The sequence below is a fragment of the Salvelinus alpinus genome, chromosome 18 (assembly GCF_045679555.1).
Source record: "Salvelinus alpinus chromosome 18, SLU_Salpinus.1, whole genome shotgun sequence".
NCBI classification, from domain to species: domain Eukaryota; kingdom Metazoa; phylum Chordata; class Actinopteri; order Salmoniformes; family Salmonidae; genus Salvelinus; species Salvelinus alpinus.
The window spans coordinates 30345226-30371630 of NC_092103.1; the positions used below are offsets into that span (position 1 = coordinate 30345226).

At 44.7% G+C, this 26405-nt stretch overlaps 1 protein-coding gene and 1 pseudogene across 3 annotated transcripts; one reads left to right on the forward strand and one right to left on the reverse strand.

Annotated features, from left to right (window-relative positions):
• Positions 1-1623: 1623 nt before the first annotated feature.
• LOC139544175 (cell cycle and apoptosis regulator protein 2-like) lies at positions 1624-22975 on the reverse strand. Of its 3 annotated transcripts, none has more exons than XM_071350987.1 (19): positions 22957-22975; positions 15940-16013; positions 15743-15828; positions 15415-15535; positions 15062-15209; positions 14622-14721; positions 14402-14539; positions 14081-14294; positions 12283-12393; positions 10410-10579; positions 10107-10230; positions 9483-9611; positions 9264-9365; positions 9015-9174; positions 8859-8917; positions 4775-5006; positions 4442-4657; positions 4117-4271; positions 1624-4009 (listed from the first exon to the last, which is right to left on the reverse strand). In XM_071350987.1, the coding sequence occupies exons 2-19, from the start codon at positions 15949-15951 to the stop codon at positions 3965-3967; spliced, it is 2322 nt and encodes a 773-aa protein (XP_071207088.1). In that variant the 5' UTR covers positions 15952-16013; positions 22957-22975; the 3' UTR covers positions 1624-3964. The 3 variants fall into 3 exon arrangements, with proteins under 3 accessions (XP_071207088.1, XP_071207086.1, XP_071207087.1); XM_071350985.1 differs by lacking the exon at positions 22957-22975 and adding an exon at positions 22100-22319; XM_071350986.1 differs by lacking the exon at positions 22957-22975 and adding an exon at positions 16295-21031.
• LOC139544603 (succinate dehydrogenase cytochrome b560 subunit, mitochondrial pseudogene) lies at positions 5382-7597 on the forward strand (annotated as a pseudogene).
• Positions 22976-26405: the final 3430 nt, after the last annotated feature.

The window sequence follows — 26405 nt, forward strand, 5'->3', positions numbered from 1 at the left end:
GCAATGATGTGGTGCACATATCAGCACATATGTGACATCCTATGCAATTTTCTGGGACCACATTTGACTTTCAGATCTAAGGCTAAAAAAGTATGCAGAAGTCCAGGAGAATCTAAACTGTTCCCCTCCAATGCGTCTCCATGCGTTCACTTCCTTCACGTGGCCCTGATTTCCTGTTCTAAAAGAACAGCCTGAGAGCAGCCACGACCTTATTATGTAAGTCTATGGTCATGACTCACAAGACAGGGGCAGCCCCAAAACAAAAACGGGCCAGATCAAGCGAAATATAAAATGTAGCCCCCCCCCCCCCCATCAGTCTGAAAGATTTCGACATTGGTCAGGAGCCACCAAGAGTCAGTGTGTAGTTCAGATGCTGTATTTGTCCTATCCTCTCAGCTCTATAATACAAGGTGGTAGAGGCTAGGCTAGGAGGTCTTATACAACAGGTGGGTCTAATCCTAAATGCAGTTTGGGCATATTCCAGCCGGTATCTATTCCACAAACTCCCACCTGCTAAATCTATGATGTTAAAATGCCTATTTACTCTGTTCCATCAGCCCAGCCAGGCAATATATAAACTTGATATCCACTATAAAAAGCATCTCGACATTATCTCACATTTCTTTTAGATTAAAATGTTCAACAGTGGAGATTTGTATAAACCTTATGGTCTGTCTCTCCGACATTTGCAACATTGTTTCATTATTCAAATTCAAATAATGTTTCATTATTCAAAGGAGTAGGGGCGAGAGAGAGGCAGGCAGCGTTTCTCAGCCAGTCGAAATCTTGAAGAATCAGCTGGCATCATTTTTATGGATATATACAAAGAAATGTCAATTGAAAAAAGGTCAAACGAAACGAAGTGCAGCTTGTTTGCAGTCTTTCCAGCTTCTGCTTGAAGTTAATGTGTTAGCCGTGTTGATGGCTAGCTCTTCTGAACAACTGTGTCCTGACGAGAGAGCACATTTTCTATGCAAGGTGAAATCGTGCCTCATTAGCTCATTGTTATGGATGTGTCCAAATAAATGTCACTAGAAAACAGCTTAAACAAATGCAGCTAACGTTACTGTTGTTATTCTGTCTGCACTGTTTGACGTGACTGCAAGTTAGCCGTACTTGGCTAGCTAGCAAGCAAGGGATAAGAACGTTTCCAGCCAGTATGGCAATGTAACATTTAGAACGAACTACTGGGTCACGACCATAGATACAGAACAAAAAGACTAAACGACAGTCACGTCTCCGGCAACCGAACCAATAGAACGAAGAACCTGCTGGCTTGGGTAGCAAACCCTAGATTTGTTTCGGGACTATATCTTGTGGAAGGATGAAATATGAATAAATTAATTAAACTATGTCAATCATTATTTGAATATATTGGTAACCCGTTGTATAAAAGTGATAATGCACTCGAAGCCGGTGTTATTGGCTAACAACACCCGTGCCAACATATCCTCCAAACACCGGCTTCTCGGGCATATCATTTATGTAGCCTACGCTCTAGCTCTCCCTAGCTGCATTGCTGTGTGTAAAGTGAGTCCAGTCTGTAAGGCCAGAATTCTAACTTATCTTTTTCTTGTCAAATCACACAAACAAATGCCAAATAACTCAACTTTTTTTTTAAACTGAAGTTTTAAACTCAAACGTGTTTATTCCTGCCAAATCACAACGATAGATGGAAGTAGAGTTGTTGAATTAAGAATGTTTGCAGTAACATTAACATCATGAAATAAAATACATATTTTCCAAAATGTTTTATTAGATTGGAGAACACATTGGGAGGGATCTTAGACCATTCCCCAATACAGAATCAGATCCTTGACTTTTGAGCTTATCAAAGAACCACCACCATATTTTACAGTAGGGGATGGATAAACATTTACAGAATGGTTACCTGGAGGAGGGTTTTGTATATACACTACCGGTCAAAAGTTTGGGGTCACTTAGAATGTCCTTTACAATGTCATTAATGTAATTTACAACATTAACAATGTCTACACTGTATTTCTGATCAATTTGATGTTATTTTAATGGACAAAAATGTTTGTTCTTTAAAAAACAAGGAAATTTCAAAGTGACCCCAAACTTTTGAACATATATATATATATATTTTCTAGTCCAGGGGAGAGTCATGTAATTGATGAAATGTCAATATTTTCAGCGTTTTAGAATGAGTTGCTTAATAGGCTATAGATTGACGTGTGCCCGATGCTGCCCCTCAACTCTGATTCTCTGCTGGGCGCGGAATATCAGGTGTGCTTACAGGCTATTTAGTGTGGTTCAATCAAATGATCCACAGCCTATAGAATACAAAGTGCATGCTCGGAGAAGCATAGAGCAAAGTTATATTTCTAAGATGGCTGCTGGGATGGTGTAAATAAAACGGGGTTGCATTACACACGGCAGTGGATATTCCAACCCCGGCCTGCTCTGCTCATCCAAAACGTTATTGTGTGCTGCCTAACCAATGGCTGTGCAGGACTACGCTAGCAGTTCAGGAGGAGAGTCAATGGCTTATTCAGATTTTAATTTATTTATTAGGCCTAGTCCAGAAAATGCACTCTTGCGCACAGACTAGCCTATAGCCTATATTCTGTTCAGTTTGAGGAGAGCGCAAAGATAAGGAGGTCTGGAGGTCAACTTTGATAGCTTGTTACTACTATAATAGATTTGATTAAAAACAATTTTTTTCTTGCCAATGATGTATTAAGCAGTTATTGACCTCACAATAAGCCAGATTTCAGTCATTTACATTGTGGTGCTGAAACTTGAAGCAGCAGCCGCAGCACAATCAATCGGAAATGGACAGCTCATGGTGCTGAAAGTAGGCAAATTAGAGTAGGAATAATTCATTTCAAGAGGGCTTCGTGTTGGAGCCTATTTCTTCCTATCTATTTTTGAAGAAAAATAAAAACTGATGTGATTATATAAAGGGATCTATAACAGTGCTATGGTCCGCGATGCTCTCTAGAAACAAGCTGTATGGGGACAGTTTCATTGCAAACAAGACACACTGATTTGGCATTGGAGAAATATGATATCCAACAAATGTAAACGCCTGGAGTTTTCTAAATGGCATTGGTACTTGGACTGGAACTGGTGCTATTGTCAGATGACATGAACATAGAGCTCTTTGGCCACACACACACACGTGGTGGGTCTGGCGTCTGCATATGCAGAAAATAACCCCATACCTACTGTAAAATGTGGTGGTGGAACTTTGATGTTATGGGGCTATTTGGTTTACACTGGTCCTGGGGCCCTTGTTAAGGTCAACGGCATGATGGACTTTACCCAGTACCAGGACATTTTAGCCAAAAACCTGGTTGCCTCTGCCAGGAGGCTGAAATTTAGCTGCAAGTGGATGTTCCAGCAAAACAATAACCCCAAGCACACATCACAATCTACAAAGAAATGGTTAATTGACCACAAAAATCAAACATTTTGCAATAGCCAGCTCTGTCTCCGAACTTGAACCCGATTGAACCTGTGGTTTGAATTGAAGAGGGCAGTCCATGAGCGCAGACGAAGAATATCAATAATCTGGGAAGATTCTGTATGGAGGAATAGTCTAACATCCCTCCCAATGTGTTCTCCAATCTCATAAAACACTATAGAAAAAGGCTGTGCCGTTATCCTCACAAAGGTGCCGGAGTATTGAAAAGAGGGGTGACAATAATTTTGACCCCATCTATTGAGAAAAACAAAATCTCTTTCTTTGAGCAGTTGTATTAGTATAAAATCATATCATTTAAAAAAAATTGGGAGCATACATTATAGCTCAGTAATTGTATCATTTTTTTAATACAGTCTTTTTTGCTCATTATCAAGTGTGCCAATACTTTCGGTCATGACTGTATGTGTGTGTAGTCACTCACTCATCTCCGTCACTCCGGCTGGTGCGTGTGTGTATGCAATAATGTAATCTTTCAAGTTGATCTTCACATCTCTGTTCTGCTCCGACCAATCAGTGCTCTTCATTTGCTGTTTTTGATTGAGTCAGGCTTGTTGTCTGAGGGAAACAAATCCATATTGAGGATATTGAGGCAGACCAATCAGTGCACTCACACATGATCAACATTTTACTGTTGATCTAACTGTTAACCTATAACGTCTCACCTTGTCGACCATTTCCTGCATTTTGTGGATGAGGGCGAACATGTGACCAGCGTCCTCCTTCAGCTTCTTCTCATAGGATGAGCTTCGAAGTTCCACCTTCTCCAGCCTGCTGCTAAGACCCTCCTCCTGGCCCTGAGTGACAGCCGCAGCATCCACTGAGGAAGAATAAGAGAGGGACAGTGAAGAAAGAGGAGCAGAGAGGGGGAAGAGGCATAAAAAAATGGTTAGCCAATAGAAGTCTATGAAATTAACAAGATATATAATAAGAGCCTCACAAAATGTGTAAGTGTGTGAGAGAAAAAAAAGAGACAAGTGTGTGTAGTACCCAGTGCATCCTGTAGGGTGGCGATGCGTAGCTCCAGGGCTTTCCGTGTTCTGTCTGCTGCTTCCATGGCCTGTAGCAGGCTGGGGATGTTTACCACACTGCCCTTGTAGGAGACCACCTCAGCCCCCACAGCTGCAGCTGGCCCCCTGGATCCCCCAGACTTCCGGCCACAAGCCTTCTCCTTCTTTGGAGCTCCACGAAACAACCCACGGTTACCTGAATACAAAGAGACTTAATGTGAGTGTGTCGGTACTCACCCCTGCCCTCTCACTCATTGGGGACACACAGATAACAATCAGAAAAATACTGAACGTGTGTGTGTGTGTGTCTAACCTTCCATGCTGATATCAGGTTCTGTGTGTTCCGTCTCCTCCCAGCGAGAGGCTAGCATCCTGTATGGACATTGCCCCTCCACACACACCTTATTCAACAACACCTGGACTTGGGTGGGTGTGAGCCACAGCCCTAGTGACAGTAAGATGTTGTGAAGGTCTGCTTGTCTGAGGCTGCCAGTGAGCCGTTTGTCAAAGAACACACAGGCCAACAACACCCTACGAGACAGCACCTAGAGAGAGGGAGAATGTTAGGAATTTTGTTAATAATAATTAAACCAATTTCTAGATTTAGATAAAACTATAACTAATTGAACTCTGCACGCCTAGTGAAAAGAGATTTGTGCTGTGGGTTATAAAGTAAGCAGAAAGGGTCGTTAAACTATGGTTGAACTGACCCAACTTAGCCCTGAGATGTTTAGATAAGGTAGTGAGTAACTTTTTAGGTCTTCCATTATCTTGAGTTGTCTGCTAAAGTAGTAATAAATTATAGTGAGCCTTCAGGAGAATAGATTATATTGTGTGTCATGTGTGTGCGCTGGGAAGTTGGAATGAACTTTTGAACCTGTTTTATATTGGTCAGGACGAGGAGATTTATTCTGTAACCTATGACGTAATATCTTGTATATAAACTGTTGTTTATGGTCAAATGGTAGCGTGCTCCGAGAATAAATACTATTATCTAATTTTAATAAGACTGTATACGGTCTATTTTATGTTAATAAGTATCTTACAAATTCTTATAAATAGACAGATTGAATTTAATTAATGAGTACATTAGAGGAATTATTTAATTCCCTCAACAGAGAAAGAGAGAGCAAGAGGGAGAGCGAGAGAGGTAGTTAGTAAGGGGAGAGAGGAGAAACCATGAAGCATAGCCACGGGAAGATGTTAGAGGGAGATACCCCTTTTTAATAAAACATTGCATGCATCTATAATCGCATCTGCGGAGTGGCATACAGTTGAGCAGAGACATTTTTGGAATTTCCACACATGGAGATATTTTTAGCTAGGGTTCATATTTTTGGGGGCCTTTTATAAACACATTTCTGGCAATTCTACGTCATTTACATGACAGAAGACACTGACAAACTGAAATCAATAAAAAAACTACCTGGTCTTGAATGCAAACAATAGCCCTGGCTAATGAAGAGACACAGATTGTACAATATTAGGAGGATATACAGTGCCTTTGGAAAGTTTTCAGACCCCTTGACTTTTTCCACATTTTGTTAAGTTACAGCCTTATTCTAAAATGGATTCAATAAAACAATGTCCTCGGTAATCTACACATAATACCCCATAATAACAAAGCGAAAACAGTTTATCAATTTGAGAAAACGTATAAAAAATAAAACAGAACTACCTTATTTACATAAGTATTCAGAACCTTTGCTATGAGGCTCGAAATTGAGCTCAGGTGCATCCTGTTTCCATTGATCATCCTTGAGATGTTTCTACAACTTGACTCCACCTGTGGTAAATTAAATTGATTGGACATGATTTAGAATGGCACACACCTGTCTATATAAAGGTCCCACAGTTGACAGTGCATGTCAGAGCAAAAACCAAGCCATGAGGTCGAAGGAATTGTCCATAGAGCTTCGGGACAGGATTGTGTCGAGGCACAGATCTGGCGAAGGGTACCAAAACATTTCTGCAGCATTGAAGGTCCCCAAGAACACAGTGACCTCCATCATTATTAAATGGAAGAAGTTTGAAACCACCAACTCTTCCTAGAGCTGGCCGCCTGGCCAAACTGACAAAGCTCTAGAGTTCCTCTGTTGAGATTGGAGTCTTCCAGAAGGACAACCATCTCTGCAGCAGTCCATCAATCAGGCCTTTATGGTCGAGTGGCCAGATGGAAGCCACTCCTCAGTAAAAGGCACATGACAGTCTGCTTAGAGTTTGCCAAAAGGCACCCAAAGACTCTCAAACCATGAGAAACAAGATTCTTATATAAGGATAAGGATCTTATACATTTTTGAATAAGGCTGTAATGTAACACAATTTGGGGAAAATCAAGGGGTCTGAATACTTTCTGAAGGCACTTTATATATATTTATTATAGGCTAAAGGGCTATTAAATAACCTTTCCAGTGGCACTGAAGATGAAGACTAACTGAGCTAGCTAACTGTACCATATCTAACTTCGATACATTGTATTTGGGGGTTCCGTTCGTTTGTTGGACCTTTACCCGAAAGGGCACTTGCTTGTTCCGCCCTCAGTTTGGCAGTCTATACAGACATGCTGTTCCAATGGGAACCACAGCAAATGAGGAAATGAACACGTATTGGGCTAAAAACAACAAGTTGAACCGACCCATGTCGCCACATCTGACCATCTATAAGTGGTCATTGCCTATGATGATGTCCATCACACACAGAGGCACAGGAGTGGGACTCAGTGGAGGTATCTCAGCATTTGCTCTATTGGCACTGGTGTTGCCAGGTAACTATCCATACTACCTTGACCTGATCCACTCCCTGTCCGTTGGTCCTGCTCTGCTCAGCCTTGCCAAGTTTGGCATTGCCTTCCCTGTGTCCTACCACACCTTGAACGGAATCCGCCATCTGTTCTGGGATAGCGGTAAGGGATTTAAGATTCCTGAGGTGTATCGCTCGGGCTACGTGGTCATTGTGCTGTCAATACTGACCTCCATTGCTGCCATTGCATACATGTGAGCAGCATGACGAGAGCAGAGAAAAGGAGTGCAGGAAGAGAGAGAGGAGGCGGACACGAGGGATGTTTTTTTAATTTAATGTTCTGGTCTTTGTGTCCCCAACACAGTAATTGAATGAATAAATAAATATGTCTAACCTATTTTATTTTTTTTATTTCTGTTTTTATCATGGAAAGGCATAGCCTGGTCTCAGACTAACGTTTTGTTTCACTTAGCTCACATTCTGTTTTACTTACCTATGGCGAGATCAGTCCGGTTTCACAAGCCTAGAAAAGGATACTGTTGTGTGATGGGGAAAATGAAACTGAAATATTGGAAATAGGACCATAATATCACCCTTTTTGAAAAAAAAATAATAATAATAAAAAAAAAGAAAAAAAAAGATGAAGACTATGCTACTCACCGGGGATAAGCTACTTTGAAAAACAGTGCTGTTTGCTCATAATTGGGAGTTGAGAAATATTGTTTTAGGTTCTACAGACAGATTAGGCATTTTCATTCCAAACTGTACGTTTGTCCCGTGATTGTCTTTTTAAATATGCGAAAGGCAAACTGACCGCCGCAACCAAGTTTACTAATACAATCCTTAGATGTCAGTACAGGCAGCCATTACTAATGTACCCATGAGGTTAACAGTCAAATTGCCAGGGTTAGAGGTTCCAAACCCTTCTATGGTTGATATGTCTATGGCCACAAAGGAACAAGCGGTTCTATATTTGGCTCACGTGCTGCCCACATTGCAGCCTTACCAACTCTACACAGAATGTACAAAACATTTAAAACACCTGCTCTTCCATGATAGACTGACAAGATGAATCCAGGTGAAAGCTATGATCCCTTATTGATGCCTTATTAAATCCACTTCAATCAGTGTAGATGAAGGGGAGACAAGGCTTAAAAATACTTCTTTAACCTGAGACAATTGAGACATGGATTGTGTATGTGTGCCATTCAGAGGGCAAGACCAATGGGCAAGACGTGCCTTTGAACAGGGTATGGTAGGTGCCAGGTGCACCTGTGTGTATCAAGAATGGTCCACCACCCAAAGGACACCCAGCCAACATGCCACAACTGGGAAGCATTGGAGTCAACAAAAAATTTCTGAGGGGGGGTGCAACTCAATATTAGGAAGGTGTTCCTAATGTTTGGTATACTCAGTGTATGTGCTTGTGATCAAACTTAATCCACAGCTATTTTTTATAAGCTATTGATCCTCTGTGGCTAAATGATACTCTCTGGTGTAGTATTTTGAATGATTTTATTTATGTCTGTTCAGACAGGAGTAACATTTTTGCCAAAATTATTTAGAGGGTGCTGCAGCACCCCTACTTCCCGCGGCGATTCTATGTCGTATAGTAACTTCTAGGGGGCCCTAGTATTCACAGTGTATGTGGGCCTTACATTGTGCTTTAAGAGGCAGTCTGAATTCTCACTAGTAATTCCCTCCTCTCCCAACATCTCTGGGGAAAAAAATAAGGAAAAAAGAAAGCAATTTTAGTACACACACAGCTTCTGGCATTTAACTTCCCCCGACCCAGTCTTTTCAGATCTTCATACCTCTTTCTCCCTCTCCCTCTCTTTCTTTCTCATCTATCTCTTCTCCATCTTCATCAGTCTCCTCCGCTGCTCTCCCTCCGCTCTCTCCTCTTTCCTGAAATCTTTTACTCCTCTCATCCCGTATTCTCTGCTTTTTGTCGTTCTTTATCTGTTCATCCTCCTGAAAAAGAGATTGGAGAATGTAAGCAGGACTAAATCAGGTGTAGTGAAGAAAACAGGTAACATGTTTATTTGTGTGTGTGTGTGTACCGTGGGTGTGTGTGTAGGCGTTAGAGAGCAGAGACAGCGGTAGAGCAGTAGACCAAAGTCCCTCTGAAGCATCTCACAAAACAACTCTGCCAGCAAGCCCACCTAGAGAGAGAGGTCCGTATAATAATTTATGTTGTATCATGACAACTAATCTACTCCAAAGCAGAGTAGTACAGTATATCTCAGTGTAACTCAGTGTGGTCTATGGGAGTACTTTACCTCAAAGGCCTCCTTGGTTGTGGAGGTGTGGGGCTCCAGGAGAGAGGAGAGGGGGACGGGGCAGAGGGCTAGCCCAGGACGGGGCCTTGCAACCAGGCATGGCGCGGCAGGGAGAGGGGCCCCTTCCTCCTGATAGACAAAGAGACACAAACACGCACAAGGCAGCTTTAGAATGGCTGTGAGTTGTGACTTGCCTGATGACTCATATTGAATGTAATTCCACTGCTCTATCGATCGCCACATTCAGTCTGAGACTGCCATCCTAGAAGTCGTTTGCAGTGACGTCAAAGTGAGGGCCGCTGTACAAAACAAGTCATCAGAGACTGGATCGTCTCTAACCAATCAGAGTATCAAAGCCAATTACTATTTCCGAAACGCTGCTTTACCCACGTGTGTTCAAGCTCTGTCCCAACCCATCAGTTTTTGGGACCAATCAGAACGGTTTGAATCTGTTCGCATTCGAGAAGTCGTCGGGAAGGAGATCAAATCCAGACTATTCGTAGATTTGATCTGGGCGTGGCGTTTAGCCGGAGTGATGTGGATGGGTAGTCAGGCAAAGATGTGACTAATACAGGATATGTATCGAACTCTCACCTCACACACACACCATGGCCACACACTCACCTCCTGAGTCCTGAGTGTGCTCCAGTCGTCTTCTGTAGGTACGATCCTCCAGACATCAGGTAACAAAAACACCACTGTCTCCAGCTTCCCCTCACAAACATAGCTCAGCTCAGCCATCTTATACCTGAGAGAGAGGGAGTTGTTCATCCCATTGTAAATGGAGTGCCACACAGTGTTGAAAAGGGGAAAACAAAACAAGCATTTGATTGGCTGGTTTACTACCTGGCTGTGTGAGAGTCAAAAGAGTGTGTGAGCATAAAGATGTGCTTGTGTGATCATGAACATGCAAGTGTGTATACTGACCACTGGGAGCAGCCACTGAGGTCCAGTCCACTCTGTTCCCTCACACAGCGCAGGGCTGTCCTCAGCAGTGCCCGAGGGTCCTTAAGCGGACTGGGACCGCCGCCATCTGTCTCAAGACACCACGGACCCCCCAGGGCCCGAAACTCACCCCCTACCTCCCCCAACAGGAACTGACAGAGAGGGGAGAGAGATCATGTACAGTTGAAGTCGGAAGTTTACATACACCTTAGCCAAAGACATTTAAACTCAGTTTTTCACAATTCCTGACATTGAATCCAAGTGTTTTAGGTCATTTAGGATCACCACATTATTTTAAGAATGTCAAATGTCAGAATAATAGTAGAGAGAATTATATATTTCAGCTTTTATTTCTTTCATCACATTCCCAGTGGGTCAGAAGTTTACATACACTCAATTAGTATTTGGTAGCATTGCCTTTAAATTGTTTAACTTGGGTCAAACGTGTCAGGTAGCCTTCCACAAGCTTCCCACAATAAGTTGGGTGAATTTTGGCCCATTCCTCCTGACAGAGCTGGTGTAACAGTCAGGTTTGTAGGCCTCCTTGCTTACTCACACTTTTTCAGTTCTGCCCACACATTTTCTATGGGATTGAGGTCAGGGCTTTGTGATGGCCACTCCAATACCTTGACTTTATTGTCCTTAAGCCATTTTGCCACAACTTTGGAAGTATGCTTAGGGTCATTGTCCATTTGGAAGACGCATTTGCGACCAAGCTTTAACTTCCTGACTGATGTCTTGAGATGTTGCTTCAATATATCCACATAATTTTCATTCCTCATGATGTCATCTATTTTGTGAAGTGCACAAGTCCCTCCTGCAGCAAAGCACCCCCACAACATGATGCTGCCACCCCCGTGCTTCACGGTTGGGATGGTGTTCTTCAGCTTGCAAGCCTCCCCCTTTTTCCTCCAAACATAACGATGGTCATTATGGCCAAACAGTTCTATTTTTGTTTCATCAGACCAGAGGACATTTCTCCAAAAAGTACAATCTTTGTCCCCATGTGCAGTTGCAAACTGTAGTCTGGCTTTTTTTAAAGGTGGCTTCTTCCTTGCTGAGCGGCGTTTCAGGTTATGTCGATATAGGACTCATTTTACTATGGATATAGATACTTTTGTACCTGTTTCCTCCAGCATCTTCACAAGGTCCTTTGCTGTTGTTCTGGGATTGATTTGCACTTTTCGCACCAAAGTACGTTCATCTCTAGGAGACAGAACACGGCTCCTTCCTGAGCGGTATGACGGCTGCGTGGTCCCATGGTGTTTATACTTGCGTACTATTGTTTGTACAGATGAATGTGGTACCTTCAGGCGTTTGGAAATCTCTCCTGAGGATGAACCAGACTTGTGGAGGTCTACAATTCTTTTTCTGAGGTCTTAGCTGATTTCTTTTGATTTTGCCATGATGTCAAGCAAAGAGGCACGGAGTTTGAAGGTAGGCCTTGAAATACATCCACAGGTACACCTCCAATTGACTCAAATTATGTCAATTTGCCTATCAGCAGCTTCTAAAGCCATAATTTTCTGGAATTTTCCAAGCTGTTTAAAGGCACAGTCAACTTAGTGTATGTACACTTCTGACCCACTGGAATTGTGATACAGTGAATTAATCTGTCTGTAAACAATTGTTGGAAAAATTACTTGTGTCATGCACAAAGTAGATGTCCTAACTGACTTGCCAAAACTCTAGTTTGTTAACAAGAAATGTGTGTAGTGGTTGAAAAACGAGTTTTAATGACTCCAACCTAAGTGTATGTAAACTTCCGACTTCAACTGCACTTAGTATGTAATTATGATTTGACCAAAGTTGGTGTATAGTGGGCTGTACCCAGTCACAAAGTAACCGTCCTCACCTTGATGAGAGAGGCAGGGTGCACAGCACCTTCCTGCTGTTCTTTCCGGTCCTGCAGCCCACAGCACTGTCTGTACAGCTCCTCTGAACTGGCCATGGACAACAGCAGCACCTGTGTGACACACACACCATTTAGGGGTTCCCGAGTGGCGCAGCGGTCTTAAGCATTGCATCTCAGTGCTAGAGGCGAACCAGGCTGTATCACAACCGGCTGTGATGGAGACCCATAGGGCGGCGCACAATTGGCCCAGCGTCATCTGGGTTACGGTTTGGCCGCTGTAGGCCATCATTGTAAATAAGAATTTGTTCTTAACTGACTTGCCTAGTTAAATAAAGGTTACATAAAAAAAAAGATATACACTACCCGTCAAATGTTATAGAACACCTACTCATTCAAGGGTTTCTTTATTTTTACTATTTTCTACATTGTAGAATAATAGTGAAGACATCAAAACTATGAATTAACACATATGGAATCATGTAGTAACCAAAAATATTGTTAAACAATTCAACATATATTTTATATTTGAGATCCTTCAAATAGCCACCCTTTGCCTTGATGACAGCTTTGCACTCTTGGCATTCTCTCAACCAGCTTCACTTGGAATGCTTTTCCAACAGTCTTGAAGGAGTTCCCATATATGCTGAGCACTTGTTGGCTGCTTTTCCTTCATTGACTCTGCGGTCCAACTCATATCCCAAACCATCTCAATTTGGTTGAGGTCGAGGTCATCTAATGCAGCACTCCATCACTCTCGTTCTTGGTAAAATAGCCCTTACACAGCCTGGAGGTGTTGGGTCATTGTCCTGTTGAAAAACAAATGATAATGGGACTAAGCCCAAAACCAGGTGGGATGGCATATCACTGCAGAATACTGTGGTAGCCATGCTGGTTAAGTGTGCCTTGAATTATAAATAAATCAGACAGTGTCACCAGCAAAGTACCCCCACACAAAAACACCTCCTCCTTCCTCCTCCATGCTTTATGGTGGGAAATACACATGTGGAGAACATCCTTTCACCAATACCGCGTCTCACAAAGACACGGCGGTTGGAACCAAAAATCTTCAATGTGGACTCCAGATCAAAGGACAAATTCCCACCGGTCTAATGTCCATTGCTCGTGTTTCTTGGCCGAAGCAAGTCTCTTCTTCTTATTGGTGTCCTTTAGTAGTGGTTTCTTTGCAGCATTTTGACCATGAAGGCCTGATTCACACAGTCTCCTCTGAACAGTTGATGTTGAGATGTGTCTGTTACTTGAACTCTGTGAAGCATTTATTTGGGCTGCAATTTCTGAGGCTGTTAACTTTAATGAACTTATTCTCTGCAGCAGATGTAACTCTGGGTCTTCCTTTCCTGTGGCGGTCCCCATTAGAGCCAGTTTCATCATAACGCTTGATGGTTTTTGCAACTGCACCTTAAGAAACTTTCAAAGTTCTTTACATTTTCAGTATTGACTTACCTTCATGTCTTAAAGTAATGATGGAATGTCATTTCTCTTTGCTTATTTGAGCTGTTCTTGCCATCTTAAAAGACTTGGTCTTTTACCAAATAGGATATCTTCTGTATACCCCCCCTTTTCGGTTACTACATGATTCCATATGTGTTATTTCATAGTTTTGATGTCTTCACTATTATTCTACAATGTAGAAAATAGTAAAAATAAAGAAAAACCCTTGAATGAGTAGGTGTTCTATAACATTTGACGGGTAGTGTATATAATAAAATCCAGTGGGCAAACAAGACACACAGGTGGTGAATGGGAAGGTGAGAGTCAGTGTTTGTTTGGTGTGCTTTACCTTTACAGTGCACTCTGCACCCTCTCTCTCAGTGTGTGTGTGTTGGTCAGCCTCGACGGGGCCTATGTGGTAAAGGCAGGGCTGTGGGAGGGGGAAGGGGAGGGGCTGGGAGGGAGGAAAGCTGTCAATCCAACTGATTGACAGGTGGCAGACGGATGGGGGGAGAGGGAGATGGGGGTAGCGACGCTGTAGCTCTAGACTGTCACAGGACACACTGGGGGGAGACGGCAGGGAGACAAAGGGGTGGAGATTAATCGATTACAAAAGTTAGATTCTTTGATTGACTGATTGCATAAATGAATAAATGACAAGTGGACTCACCAATCCCTGGGGAAGCAAGAGAAGAGGGCGGGACTCTGAACTGGGGTAGGGGAGGTCTTTTTGGGGTGAGCTCCCTTATCCTCCTCCTCCTTCCACCTCCTCCTCTTCTGGTCACAACCCCTCACTCCACTGTCCTCCCTGACACACACAAAATAATATTGCAGACAATAGATTTTCCCTGGGGTGAACAAAGAGACAGAACACACACAGACACACTCACCGGCGGTCTCCTCGTCTCCCTGCCTCAGCAGGTCTCTTCCTGATGCCTCTGCCCCAGCCCTCAAACTGACCCCCCCATGATGGAGTCTGCAGCAACCCCGCTGAAAGTGAGAGAAGAAATAAAAAAATAAAAAAACTCTATGCCCTATAGAGTTCACGTCTTCTGTGGCTGTATATGGCCTTTCTGTGACCCTAGGATCTAGGTGGATCAAAAAGGACCTAGGTGGATCAAAATGGACCAAGGTGGATCAAAATGGACCTAGGTGGATCAAAATGGACCTAGGTGGATCAAAATGGACCTAGGTGGATCAAAATGGACCTAGGTGGATCAAAATGGAACTAGGTGGATCAAAAGGACCTAGGTGGATCAAAATGGACCAAGGTGGCAAAAGTAATGCACTATATGGAGAGAAGGGTGTGATTTGGGACAGGTTCACTCACGCTTGGCCACAGTGTGAAGGATGCTGGGGATGAGAGGAGGGATCTTGGGAGATTTGAGGAGAGGCTGTGGCTTGCTACCCAGAATGCCCGGTTTCTGTGCGTGTGCAGGCATCATGGAGGGCAGGAGAGGACGAGGAAACTTTGCCGTCTGAGAAGAGATGGAAGAAGAGGATAGAGTATACCTTTTCCTTATCCCTATTCAACCCTCTTGTCTGATACACTATTGGTTAACATAACAACAAATCAACCACTCAGATAAAATTCTACAAAATCACTGTCTGGTCCTTCTACAGTAATCTACATTACCTACAGATACTCTACCTGTGTGTCTTTGGTCAGGCTCTGTACTCTACCTGTGTGTGTTCTGTGAGGGTCTGTACTCTCTGGGCGCTCCAGCTGTGTGATTGAGACAGATCCAGGACAGCCTTTACCAGCACCCTCTCCCCCAGTGCCGGAACTCTCCCCTTCACCACACTGAGAGTTAACACAGTACACACAGTGTTTACCACCAGTTGAATGACCTCATAGAATTGAATAATTTAGTAAATGAAGACTGATATTTTAGCTATATTGCTTACACCTATCAAAGCTTCTCAAATCGACATATGTGCATAATAGGGGGTTAGGGGTCCATTTGAGATTGGGGCATAACTACTGGAACTTAGTATTAGTCCTTTGTACCTCTTCTGAAAACGCACTTCCTGGTCCACCATCCCATAATGGTCCTGGAGCTGGGTCACGACCCCAGTGAAGACACGTTGCTTCATCTGAGAGCGAACACAAACACATCATTATAGACGCATTACACACACACACACACACACACACACACACACACACACACACACACACACACACACACACACAGTTTGTCTTACTTGGCTATCCATGTATCTGCTCAGTATCACTCCTTAGCTGGATCGGTCTGGACCTACTTCTTTCTGGAACAGACCTGACACACGACCATAGAAATATAATTATTCTAGTTATGTTTCACTATATTGGATCACTCCAATATATTGGTATCACTGTGGTGGAGGGATACATCCGAGGTGATGATTTACAGATTTACTTCCGTGTACACCTGTGTCACGGCTGGGGTCCGCCCCTATATATAGACACGTTCTCTTTCATTTTCTCGGCAGACGTCCATATGGTTTGAGGTACAAACTTTCTCTAGTTCGCTTGGTAAGTCACTGGTAAGTGTAATATCTTGCGTGGAAGTATACTCACTGGCTGTTTGCAGCCTGGAGCAGTTGGCCACATGGCCAGCCCCTCGAGTGCTCCACCTGCTGCGCGTGGTTGATCTGTCTCTTCCGCCGTGGTTTGTCATACTTGTGTTTCGTTAGCGTTACACTACGACTCCGTGTGCATCCATTAGTATGGTGGCTCGTTGCCACAAACTGTAATTTACCTTACACAACTTGCCCACTAGCTTGTTCAATGTGTGTGTTGTGAATTGGTTCTCTGCTAATTATCCTGCAAGGTTTTTTCTTGTTCTTTCCCCTGCAGAAGGTAAGAGTATTGTGGTGGGCTTCCACTACGTTGAGACATTAACTTTGAAGTTCCTTAACGAAGTTACTCCATGATATAGTGCTGTTTTTACTGCTTGGATAATAAAAGGTAATATTGCAGTAAAAATTTAAACTAACATACAAATCACATCCATTACCTGGTTGCTGTTTTTTTGTCTGCCTGTTTTTCAAATATATGGGTCTTCCCCGGTTTTTGCGGAGGTACTGGGTAATTTATCCCTCTCCGGGTTCCTATTCCTCTAAGCGGGTCACTATATAAGCCCTCCCAGGGCGTCGGACTCCTGCTCTGTTGGCTTGGCTGAGCTTATGGCTTCCCTTTGTGACAGATGTGATGGTGGCTTCCCCCCTGGGGATCTGCATACCTCGTATATGCACTGCCTGGGTTTGAGCCACACGGAGAGGGCGGTGGAACGCCCTACTGGATCCCTGTTTTGTGTGGTGTTCTCAGAACACCTGCTCCTGGCGTGATTGGAGGCCATGCGCGAGTGGGTCGGCCAACCTCGGGCTCAGGCTGGGAACAAGCTCCCTCCCTCAGGAGTGGTGCGCAGCGAGCTGTTAATCCCTCTACTGGGCCCAGTACCCCTCCCAGGAAGCGTGGCCGAAGCCACCTCAGGCCTCTCGACTGGGCCCTTCTGCTGCCAGTCCTGGACGGGGGTATGAGTCAGACCGCTGAGACCACCTTGAACGGAAGGTGCATGCCCTGCATCAGGAGGTTGATAGGTTCGATGGCGACGACAGCTGTTCCCTGTTGGCCAGTGATAGGCTGTTCCTGGGGGACGATGCTAGCGCTGTTCACCACCGTGAGCAGGGCTACCAGGCCATCAGAAGCTGGCAACGGGGCTTCATCGCCCCCCAGAAGCTCGAGAGGCTATGAGGAGCCTACTCACTCGGGTAGCCACTGCACTGGACATCAAACTGGTGGACAGTGAGGACTCTCCATCTGTCCCCATCTCTGCTGAGTTCCGCGAGGCCTTGCATGAGAGCTGGGCCTCTGCCTGGGGGCGCTTCCGACTCACAGCAAAGACTAGACCATGGAGATATGTTGCGGACGTGGAGTCACTCGGCCTCCGGAAGTACCCGACTATGGACAACATGATAGCTGCCATGGTCCTCCTGGACCAAGAGATTATAGGGTGGAAACCGCGACTGAAGCCTGAACCCCCACCCAGAGTCTTTGATGCAGACTTGAAAGCCACATATGGGTCCCTCTGCTCTCTTGGCCACCTTACCAATACGGCCATGCTGCTGCAGGCCTACCTGCAGACTCTGTTGCCCTAACTGCAGGAGGGCACAGAGGAGCTCCTCCGGGAAGCGATGGAGATGTCTCGCCTGCTCTCCCTGCTCCAGAGGGATGTGGCCCGCGCCAACGGATGGGCCATGGTGCAGGTGGTTACCTCCCGGCACCATCTCTGGCTGGCCCAATCCCGTTTGCCAGTCAACCGGTTCATGCTACCTCCTCAGGCCCCGGGTCCAAGGCAGACATACCCTCGCCACCCACCTGCACCCGAACGACAGTGGGGTCCCTCTCCTGCCCCATCGCCTCTTGCTAAGGGACGACAGCGGGGAGGGGCACAGCGTGCGATGAAGCAACAGCCTGTTTTTCCCACACAGGTTATCCCCGTTTTTTTTTTTTCAGAGGTACTGGGTAATTTATGCCTCACCGGGTTCCTATTCCTCCAAGTAGGTCACGAAATAAGCTCTTCCAGGGCGTCGGACCCCTGCTTCGTGGCCTTGTTGGTTTGGCTGAGTTTATGGCTTCTCTTTGTGACAGGTGTGATGGTGTCAACCGCCACCGCCATAGGGACGTGACTGGGAGACCCAGGCACTCGGGGCACCAGAGGAGAGGCAGTCCCCGGCAGAACCCATAACACACCCTTCCCCGGCCACTTCTCCCGGTCTCAAAGGGCAAAGTGGGGTACCCACAATGCGAGGGGTACCGACTCCAATTTCGGTGGCAGAACCCCTGAAGAAAACCCTGCGGCTGGAGATCTCCTCACTCCTGGACAAGGGTGCCATCCGCAGGAACGAGACATCAGAAAGGCTAGGTGGGTTCTACTGGTCCCAAAAAGATAGAGGGTTTCGACCGATTCTGGACCTCTGCAACCTCAATGGGTACTTGAAGGTACTGAGGTTCCACGTGCTGTCCTCAGCCCACGTGTTGCAGGCCGTGTCCAGGGACCTGAGGGATGCGTACTTCCATGTTCCTGTTCACCCACCTCATTTGCAGTACCTCCGATTTGCTTTCGAAGGTACGGCTTCCGAATTCAGGGTTCTTCCCGTCAGCATCTCCTTGGCACCCTGCACTTTCACAAAGTGCATGGATGCGGTCCTGGCACCTCTCACGTTCCAAGGATTGTTGATCCTCAATTACCTGGACGATTGGCTGATTTGTACCCTGACCAGGACCCAGGTCCTGTCAGAGAGAGATGCTCCTGACCCACATCGTCGGGCTGGGCATTACTGTAAATGACAAGAAGAGTCATCTGATGCCCACTCAAAAGTGTGGCTGAACTGGACTCAGTCCTCATGAGAGCACGCCTGCTCACCAGAAGGGTTCAGGCGATCTAATCTTGCCTAGACTAATTTCGGCAGGGGTGGGTGGGTTGGTATCCGCCCTGACCTGCTAACGCCTGTTGGGCTTGCTGACAGCGGCCACGTTGCTGATTCCCCTGGGCCTGCTCCATCTCCGGCCTCTTCAGCGGTGGTTCAACTCCCACCAGCTGCACCCGAAGCGCCACCGCCAGCTGCGGGTGACCTCACAGTGCCTCAGGGGATTGTTGAGGTGGAGCTGTCACTACTTTCACTCAGGTGGGGTGGAGATGCTGAGGATGTGCCGCCAGAAGCTGGTCAGGACAGACGCCTCCCAGATCGTCTGGAGGGGGGGCAGGTCGGCCAGCGGCTGTTGGCTACCCTCTTGGAGCGGCAGGCACATCAATACACTAGAGTTCTGAGCTGTACTGCTGGTTCTGCGTTTTTTCCTTCCACATCTGAAGGGAAGACATGTTCTGGTGAGAATGGACAACACCACAGGATGGCCTGAAGTCCCACCGCCTCCATCTTATGGCATGAGAGCTCCTTCTCTGGGCTCAGGGAAGTCTAGTGTCTCTCTCACGTGCCTGCCATCCTGAATGTGGCAGCGAATTAGCTCTCGAGGGAGGGCCCGCCACCTAGGTACTGGAGCCTACATCCCCAGGTCGTGCAGCACCTGTGGGTCAAGTTCGGTAGCGCGCAGGTGGACCTGTTTGCCTCCCTGAGCAATGCACACTGCCCCCTGTGGTACTCCATGTCGGAGTACCACAGGGCTTGGATGTCTGGCTCACGATTGGCCAGGGCTGGAGCTTTTCGCATTCCCCCTTTTTCCCCTGATCCAGGCTGTGCCTGACAGGACCAGGATGGCGGAGCATCGTCTGCTGCTGGTGGCCCCATACTGGCCCAGACAACCCTGGTTCAGCCTTCTCCTGTCCCTGTTGTCTGGGACACCTTGGCAACTGCGGCATACCAGTTGCGCTGGCGGTTGTTCTGCTCTTGGTGCACTGGTATTGAGGTTGTGCCCGAGTCATGAGGGGTGCAGTATGTCCTCCAATACCTACAGTCTCGCTTGGATGAGGGCATAGCAGCCTCTACACTGAGAGGGTATTTGGCCACTATATCTGCTTGCCATGTGGGGTGGATGGACAGGTTGGTGGGGCGCTATCCCTTGTTCTCCAGGTTTATGAAGGGGGTTTGTCGCCTGCGTCCCACTAGGACCCGCTCAATGGCGAGCTAGGATCTGGATGTGATCTTGGCAGCTTGGCAAAGCCGCCTTTCGAACCGTTGGAGTCTGCCTCCCTGAAACACCTCTCTATGAAGGTGGTTTTCTTAGTAGCAATTACTTCCATGAAGAGGGTGGGTGAGCTCCATGCTTTTTCGGTAAGTTCTGAGTGCTACTGGATGGAACCCGGTGGGAGGATTATATCCCTCCGTCCCAACCCTTCATTCCTCCCGAAGGTTCTGCTTATGACCTCCCGGCAGTGGCAGGGGAGTCTGGGCCTCCCTCCGGCATGCTGTGCCCTATGCGGACACTGGCTGCCTATGTGGAGCAGACACGGTCAGTGAGATCAACAGACCAGCTCTTTGTCATACCGCCTGGCTGGGAGGCCAGTGCTGGGATCTGTGGTGGCACATTAAACACGAGGTGTGGCTGCGTCCTGGGCTCTACTGAGATGAGTGCCCCTCACTGATATCTGTGCTGTGGCCAGCTGGGCTTCCTCTTGCGCCTTTACTAGGTACTATCAGGTAAATGTGGCACCTCCCTCTGCGGTTGGTTCAGCGGTCCTGGGCGTCGCCTCCCCTTCCGGGGACTGTGCCGGGACCCCTCTTCCACAATGACGACCCCTGCGTCTCGGTCCCACGCTGGGCCAGGTCCCTCTAGCACCGATTAATCTGGTACGGGTATACCAATATATTGGAGTGATCCAATATAGTGAAACATAAAAGGTTACATATGTAACCACGGTTATGTGAGCTATACGGATCACTCCAATCCTCTACGGTGCTAGAGGCGCCTCAAAAATGATGTAGAGAACGTGTGTCGCGGCCATGGGGTCTATATATAGGGGCGGACCCCAGCCGTGACACAGGTGTACACGGGAGTCAATCAGTAAATCCTCACCTCGGATGTATCCCTCCGAGGTGGAGTGATACCAATATATTGGAGTGATCCATACAGCTCACATAACCGTGGTTACATACGTAATCTTTGTTCTTTTTGCACATGACAACCACTCAATTAGCCCACTTCTGATTCACCCCGTCTCTGTGAAGTTCACTTTCCCTATAACCACTGGGTCACTAGTTCAAATTTCACTTGAGCTGTTCCCCCTCAATCACTACATTGAGATAACAAATCTACAGCATGCATGTAGTATCTGCCTACCTATCCATGCTCACGAATATTTCATGTTGCTGAGATTAAGCAAAAGCCCATAAATGGCTAGACTTATTGCTTGGTTGGCAGGAAAGCTGCAAGAGGGTCTTTAGCCCAGGAAGGGTAGAGGGTCGTCAGACCTTTTATGGTGTGAAGTACATACTAAAGCAAAAAAAAAAGACTCCTCTTATAATCAACTGGACCCAATGTTCAGATCAATAGAAATATTAAAAATAATAATTATATTGAACCCCGATGGTTGACGCCATGGTGAATAACCTAGCTAGTTAGCTAGCTAGCTAAAACTCATGGCAAATACTTTACGCTGTAAGATCTGTGCATCGTTGATTGGAGCATAAGAACCTGGGCTAACTAGCTAGCTAACTGACTAGATGAATGAACACATTCATCTAACGTTGATGATCCTGGCTACTACAAAAAATGTTAGCTAGCTACAGTACTGGTAGCTAGAATTGAGATTATTTTTAACTACCACCACCAAACGGTCACTTTGGACACAGCGATCTAGCTTTTGTAATTATGAATTCGATTTCGAAAAAATAGCAAATTAGGTAGCTAGCTAGCAACAGTACTCACTCTGACACAAACTCTCCTTGCAATCCTTCTCTGGCAAAACGTTAGTGCTTTTTATGTTTTGAAGTGGAGCAGTCGCTACATGGGGTGTAATAATTACGCAGATTATGTTGCAAAAAGTTTCATAAACGGAAGAAAACGTAACGAAACGGGGAGGCACCTACGGCTAATGATTAGAACACTGATGTGCGGAGCCAGAGAGGAAGAGGCGAAGCAAGGGACAACCGGGACAAAAATCTATATTCTCCAGCAGGTGGCGTTGTTTCGTTTCTTTCGCTCACCAAGTGATGCATTTTTGTATGGAGGTCAATGAGAGAGTGCCGAAATTGGTCAACAAAAAATGTAATGGCTTATTTGCTACGTGTGGCTTATTTAATTGAATATAAGTTTCGTAATGCTTAGGTTGTTACGAGTGTACTGATATAAGTAGGACACGTGAAATCCCGGCAATTTTGAGAAAAATACATAAATCATTGGAAAAATACTTTATATCTGCCCTCTCATTGGCTAGAATGGTCCCACCTGATCTTGCCTCCTCCCGACTGCCTTCCATCTTTGAATACATTTATTTTCAACATGCGAGCGGCCAGTTGACTATCTGGCCAATAAAATGGATAATCTGTGGTTGACTACATTAAAATGGTGGAAGCCCTCAATGGCGCTGCCCATGCTAAAACGGCATTTTGGGCCATAGAGGCCTCTATCATCAAATATTTGTTATAACTAACCCATTGTTCCACCTGTGCTATTATTGGGTTTGTTTGACAGTGCAGGCCATTGCCTACTGACGGATCTACAAATAACCTTGCATCATAAATAACTACACATTATTATGTGTAGGTCAGTCAGTAATAATTTACCCATGATACATTACGGTTTTGATCCTCTCGAACACGGCCCTCTACTCTATGAACATTTTCTTCGCGTCACTGTGTTCACGTGATGAATGACGTATACTTCAAGCGAAGTACACATGCGTGGGAGCACCAGGCACCAATTTTGACTTTGTGGGTGTGATAACTAGTGGAACTAGTCAAGCACCAGAGACAAGAGATGGCTACCGACAGGCTGCAGTTCCATGAAATGGGCTTAGATTATCTTCTCTCCGGTGAAAATATGAGGATAAATGAAGTGTTAAATCGCATGTGATATCAAACGGTTACAGAACCATACATCAGTAAACACTGAAAGCAGCTAGGATCTCTAACCTAGCTAGCCAACTTGTGAACGTGTTTACTTTGCCTGTCAATCGGCCAGAATTTCAAATAATTTACATATTCAAGAGTAAATGGAATTAACCAAGTTATGCATAGTATGTAGCTAGCTAGATGTTATTTAACCCTCTTGTTGTGTTCCGGTCGAATTGGATCTATTTACAAGTTTTCTCTCTGAAAAATGTTGTTCATTTAATCAGATTGTTATAAAGTTTCATGACTTTGTCCACACAGGGCATCTGAACACACAAAATACATTTAGACGATTTTCATTAAATTTGAGGTGTTTTATTTAACTTTTGTACACCTGTGGTGTTCCCGTCAAAAATGACTGGTCATTAGAAATGAATGAGTGAGACTACAATTAGTGTATAAAATTGAGTGCAGGCACATGCCCATTCATTCATCAGATGGACACACTTCCTCTCCCAGACCCCACATGCGTGTGTGTTTGCGCACACACACACCTCACTCCCCTTCTTTTCTTCCATGGCAACCCCCACGGGAATCTTTCCCCCACAGGAACCGCACACCTGTTGGCATTTTCACAAACAATTGCAACATTGTTTCAATAATATATAGACATTTTCTCACAGCTCTGGTATATAAAGCTTTTTTGAGGCCTTGCTCACAATTAATTCTGTGGCAGCACAATTACCAAACGATATACTGTATGTGAGGCTATTGATCATATCTTTGATCATGACACTGGAGAGGAGAGTCCTTGTTAAACTTGGACACAAAGTAGTCTGTGATAAATAGCACAATATGTTTCATCTGAAGATTTGTTATAGTAAAAATAATCCATACATTATGCTTTTTTTACTCAAAAACGAGTTGTATGAGCTCAGGTCAATGAGGCCTACAGGACATAAATAGCAAATAGAAGTTCAAAACTTGTAATGTTCACAAGAACTTAAACAACTTCTTTGTGATAGGGGGCAGCATTTTCACTTTTGGATGAATAGCGTGCCCAGAGTGAACTGCCTCCTACTCTGTCCCAGATGCTAATATATGCATATTATTATTACTATTGGATAGAAAACACTCTGAAGTTTCTAAAACTGTTTGAATGATGTCTGTGATTATAACAGAACTCATATGGCAGGCAAAAACCTGAGAAAAAATCCAAACAGGAAGTGAGAATTCTGAGGCTGGTCGATGTTCAACTCATCGCCTATTCAAATCCCTGTAAGATATGGATCTGTTTGCACTTCCTACGCCTTCCACCACTAGATGTCAACAGTCTGTAGAACGTTGAATGAAGCCTCTACTGTGATGTGGGACCGGATGGGAGGTATTTCAGTCAGTGGTCTGGCAGAGTTCCAGTTCTTGGTCACGCGCATTCCAAATGATATCGCCTTGCGTTCCATTATTTCTGTAGACACAAAGGAATGCTCCGATTGGAACGTTATTGGATATATATGATAACAACATCCTAAAGATTGATTCTCTACTTCGTTTGACCAGTTTATTCGACCTGTAATATAACTTTTTGAAGTTTTCGTCCGAGTTCGCCTGCATCTGCGCGAGCGTTTGGACATGTGTACTAAACGTGCTAGCTACTTGGAGATAAGTAATGGACATTATCGAACAAAACAACGATTTATTGTGTAACTAGGATTCCTGGGAGTGCATTCTGATGAAGATCATCAAAGGTAAGGGAATATTTATGATGTAATTTCGTATTTCTGTTGACTCCAACATGGCGGAGAAATGTTGTTATATCTGAGCGCCGTCTCAGATTATTGCATGGTGTGCTTTTTCCGTAAAGTTTTTTTGAAATCTGACACAGCAGTTGCATTAAGAACAAGTGTATCTTTAATTCTATGTAAAACATGTATCTTTCATCAAAGTTTATGATGAGTATTTCTGTTATTTGACGTGGTTCTCTGCAATTTCTATGGATATTTTGGAGGCATTTCTGAACATGGCGCCAATGTAAACCGAGATTTGTGGATATAAATATGCACATTATCGAACAAAACATACATGTATTGTGTAACATGATGTCCTATGAGTGTCATCTGATGAAGATCATCAAAGGTTAGTGATTCATTTTATCTCTATTTCTGCTTTTTGTGACTCCTATCTTTGGCTGGGAAAATGGCTGTGTTTTTCTGTGGCTATGTACTGACCTAACATAATCGTTTGGTGTGCTTTCGACGAAAAGCCTATTTGAAATCAGACATGTTGGCTGGATTCATAACAAGCTTTAATTTGGTATCTTTAATGTGTGATTTAATGAAAGTTTGATTTTTATAGTATTCTATTTGAATTTGGCGTGCTGCATTATAATATTATTATACTTGTATGTTTGAGGAATTTTAATTATGAGATTTCTGTTGTTTTGAATTTGGCGCCCTGCAATTTCACTGGCTGTTGGTTAGGTGGGACGCTAGCGTCCCACATATCCCAGAGAAGTTTTAAGTTGATAAAAAGATCTAACACAACATTAGGTAATAATATATGTATTATTATGGATTTAAAATTCCGCTATAATGGGGAGGTCATTTTGGACCGGGAACACAGCATGAATTTACATGAAACAAACGCAAACGAAGGGTTAAACAATCACCTCTGCTACAGGAAATTCAAGAAGTTGTCATGGAGAAAGCACAGTCCTTCAGAAATAAACAAACGAGATGCTCAGGCTTTTGTGCTTATTTAATTTCCTAATTAGTTAACTAGCTAGCTAAGACACAGCTAAACAGCCAGCTGGAGTAAAATCTAACTGATAGAACAGCCAGCTGGAGTAAAATCTAACAGAACGGCAAGCTGGAGTAAAATCTAACTGACAGAACGGCCAGCTGGAGTAAAATCTAACTGACAGAACAGCCAGCTGGAGTAAAATCTAAATGACAGAACAGCCAGCTGGAGTAAAATTTAACTGACAGAATGGCCAGCTGGAGTAAAATTTAACTGACAGAATGGCCAGCTGGAGTAAAATCTAACAGAACGGCAAGCTGGAGTAAAATCTAACTGACAGAACGGCCAGCTGGAGTAAAATCTAACTGACAGAACAGCCAGCTGGAGTAAAATCTAAATGACAGAACAGCCAGCTGGAGTAAAATTTAACTGACAGAATGGCCAGC

Excerpts from the sequence above, each read along its gene's own strand:
- LOC139544175 (XM_071350987.1), bottom strand. Across the intron at positions 15,536-15,742 it reads GAAGTGCGTTTTCAGAAGAG|TGTGGTGAAGGGGAGAGTTC; the intron begins GTACAAAGGACT and ends GTTAACTCTCAG. Across the intron at positions 8,918-9,014 it reads AGAGGGAGAGGGAGAAAGAG|AGATGTTGGGAGAGGAGGGA; the intron begins GTATGAAGATCT and ends TTTTTTCCCCAG.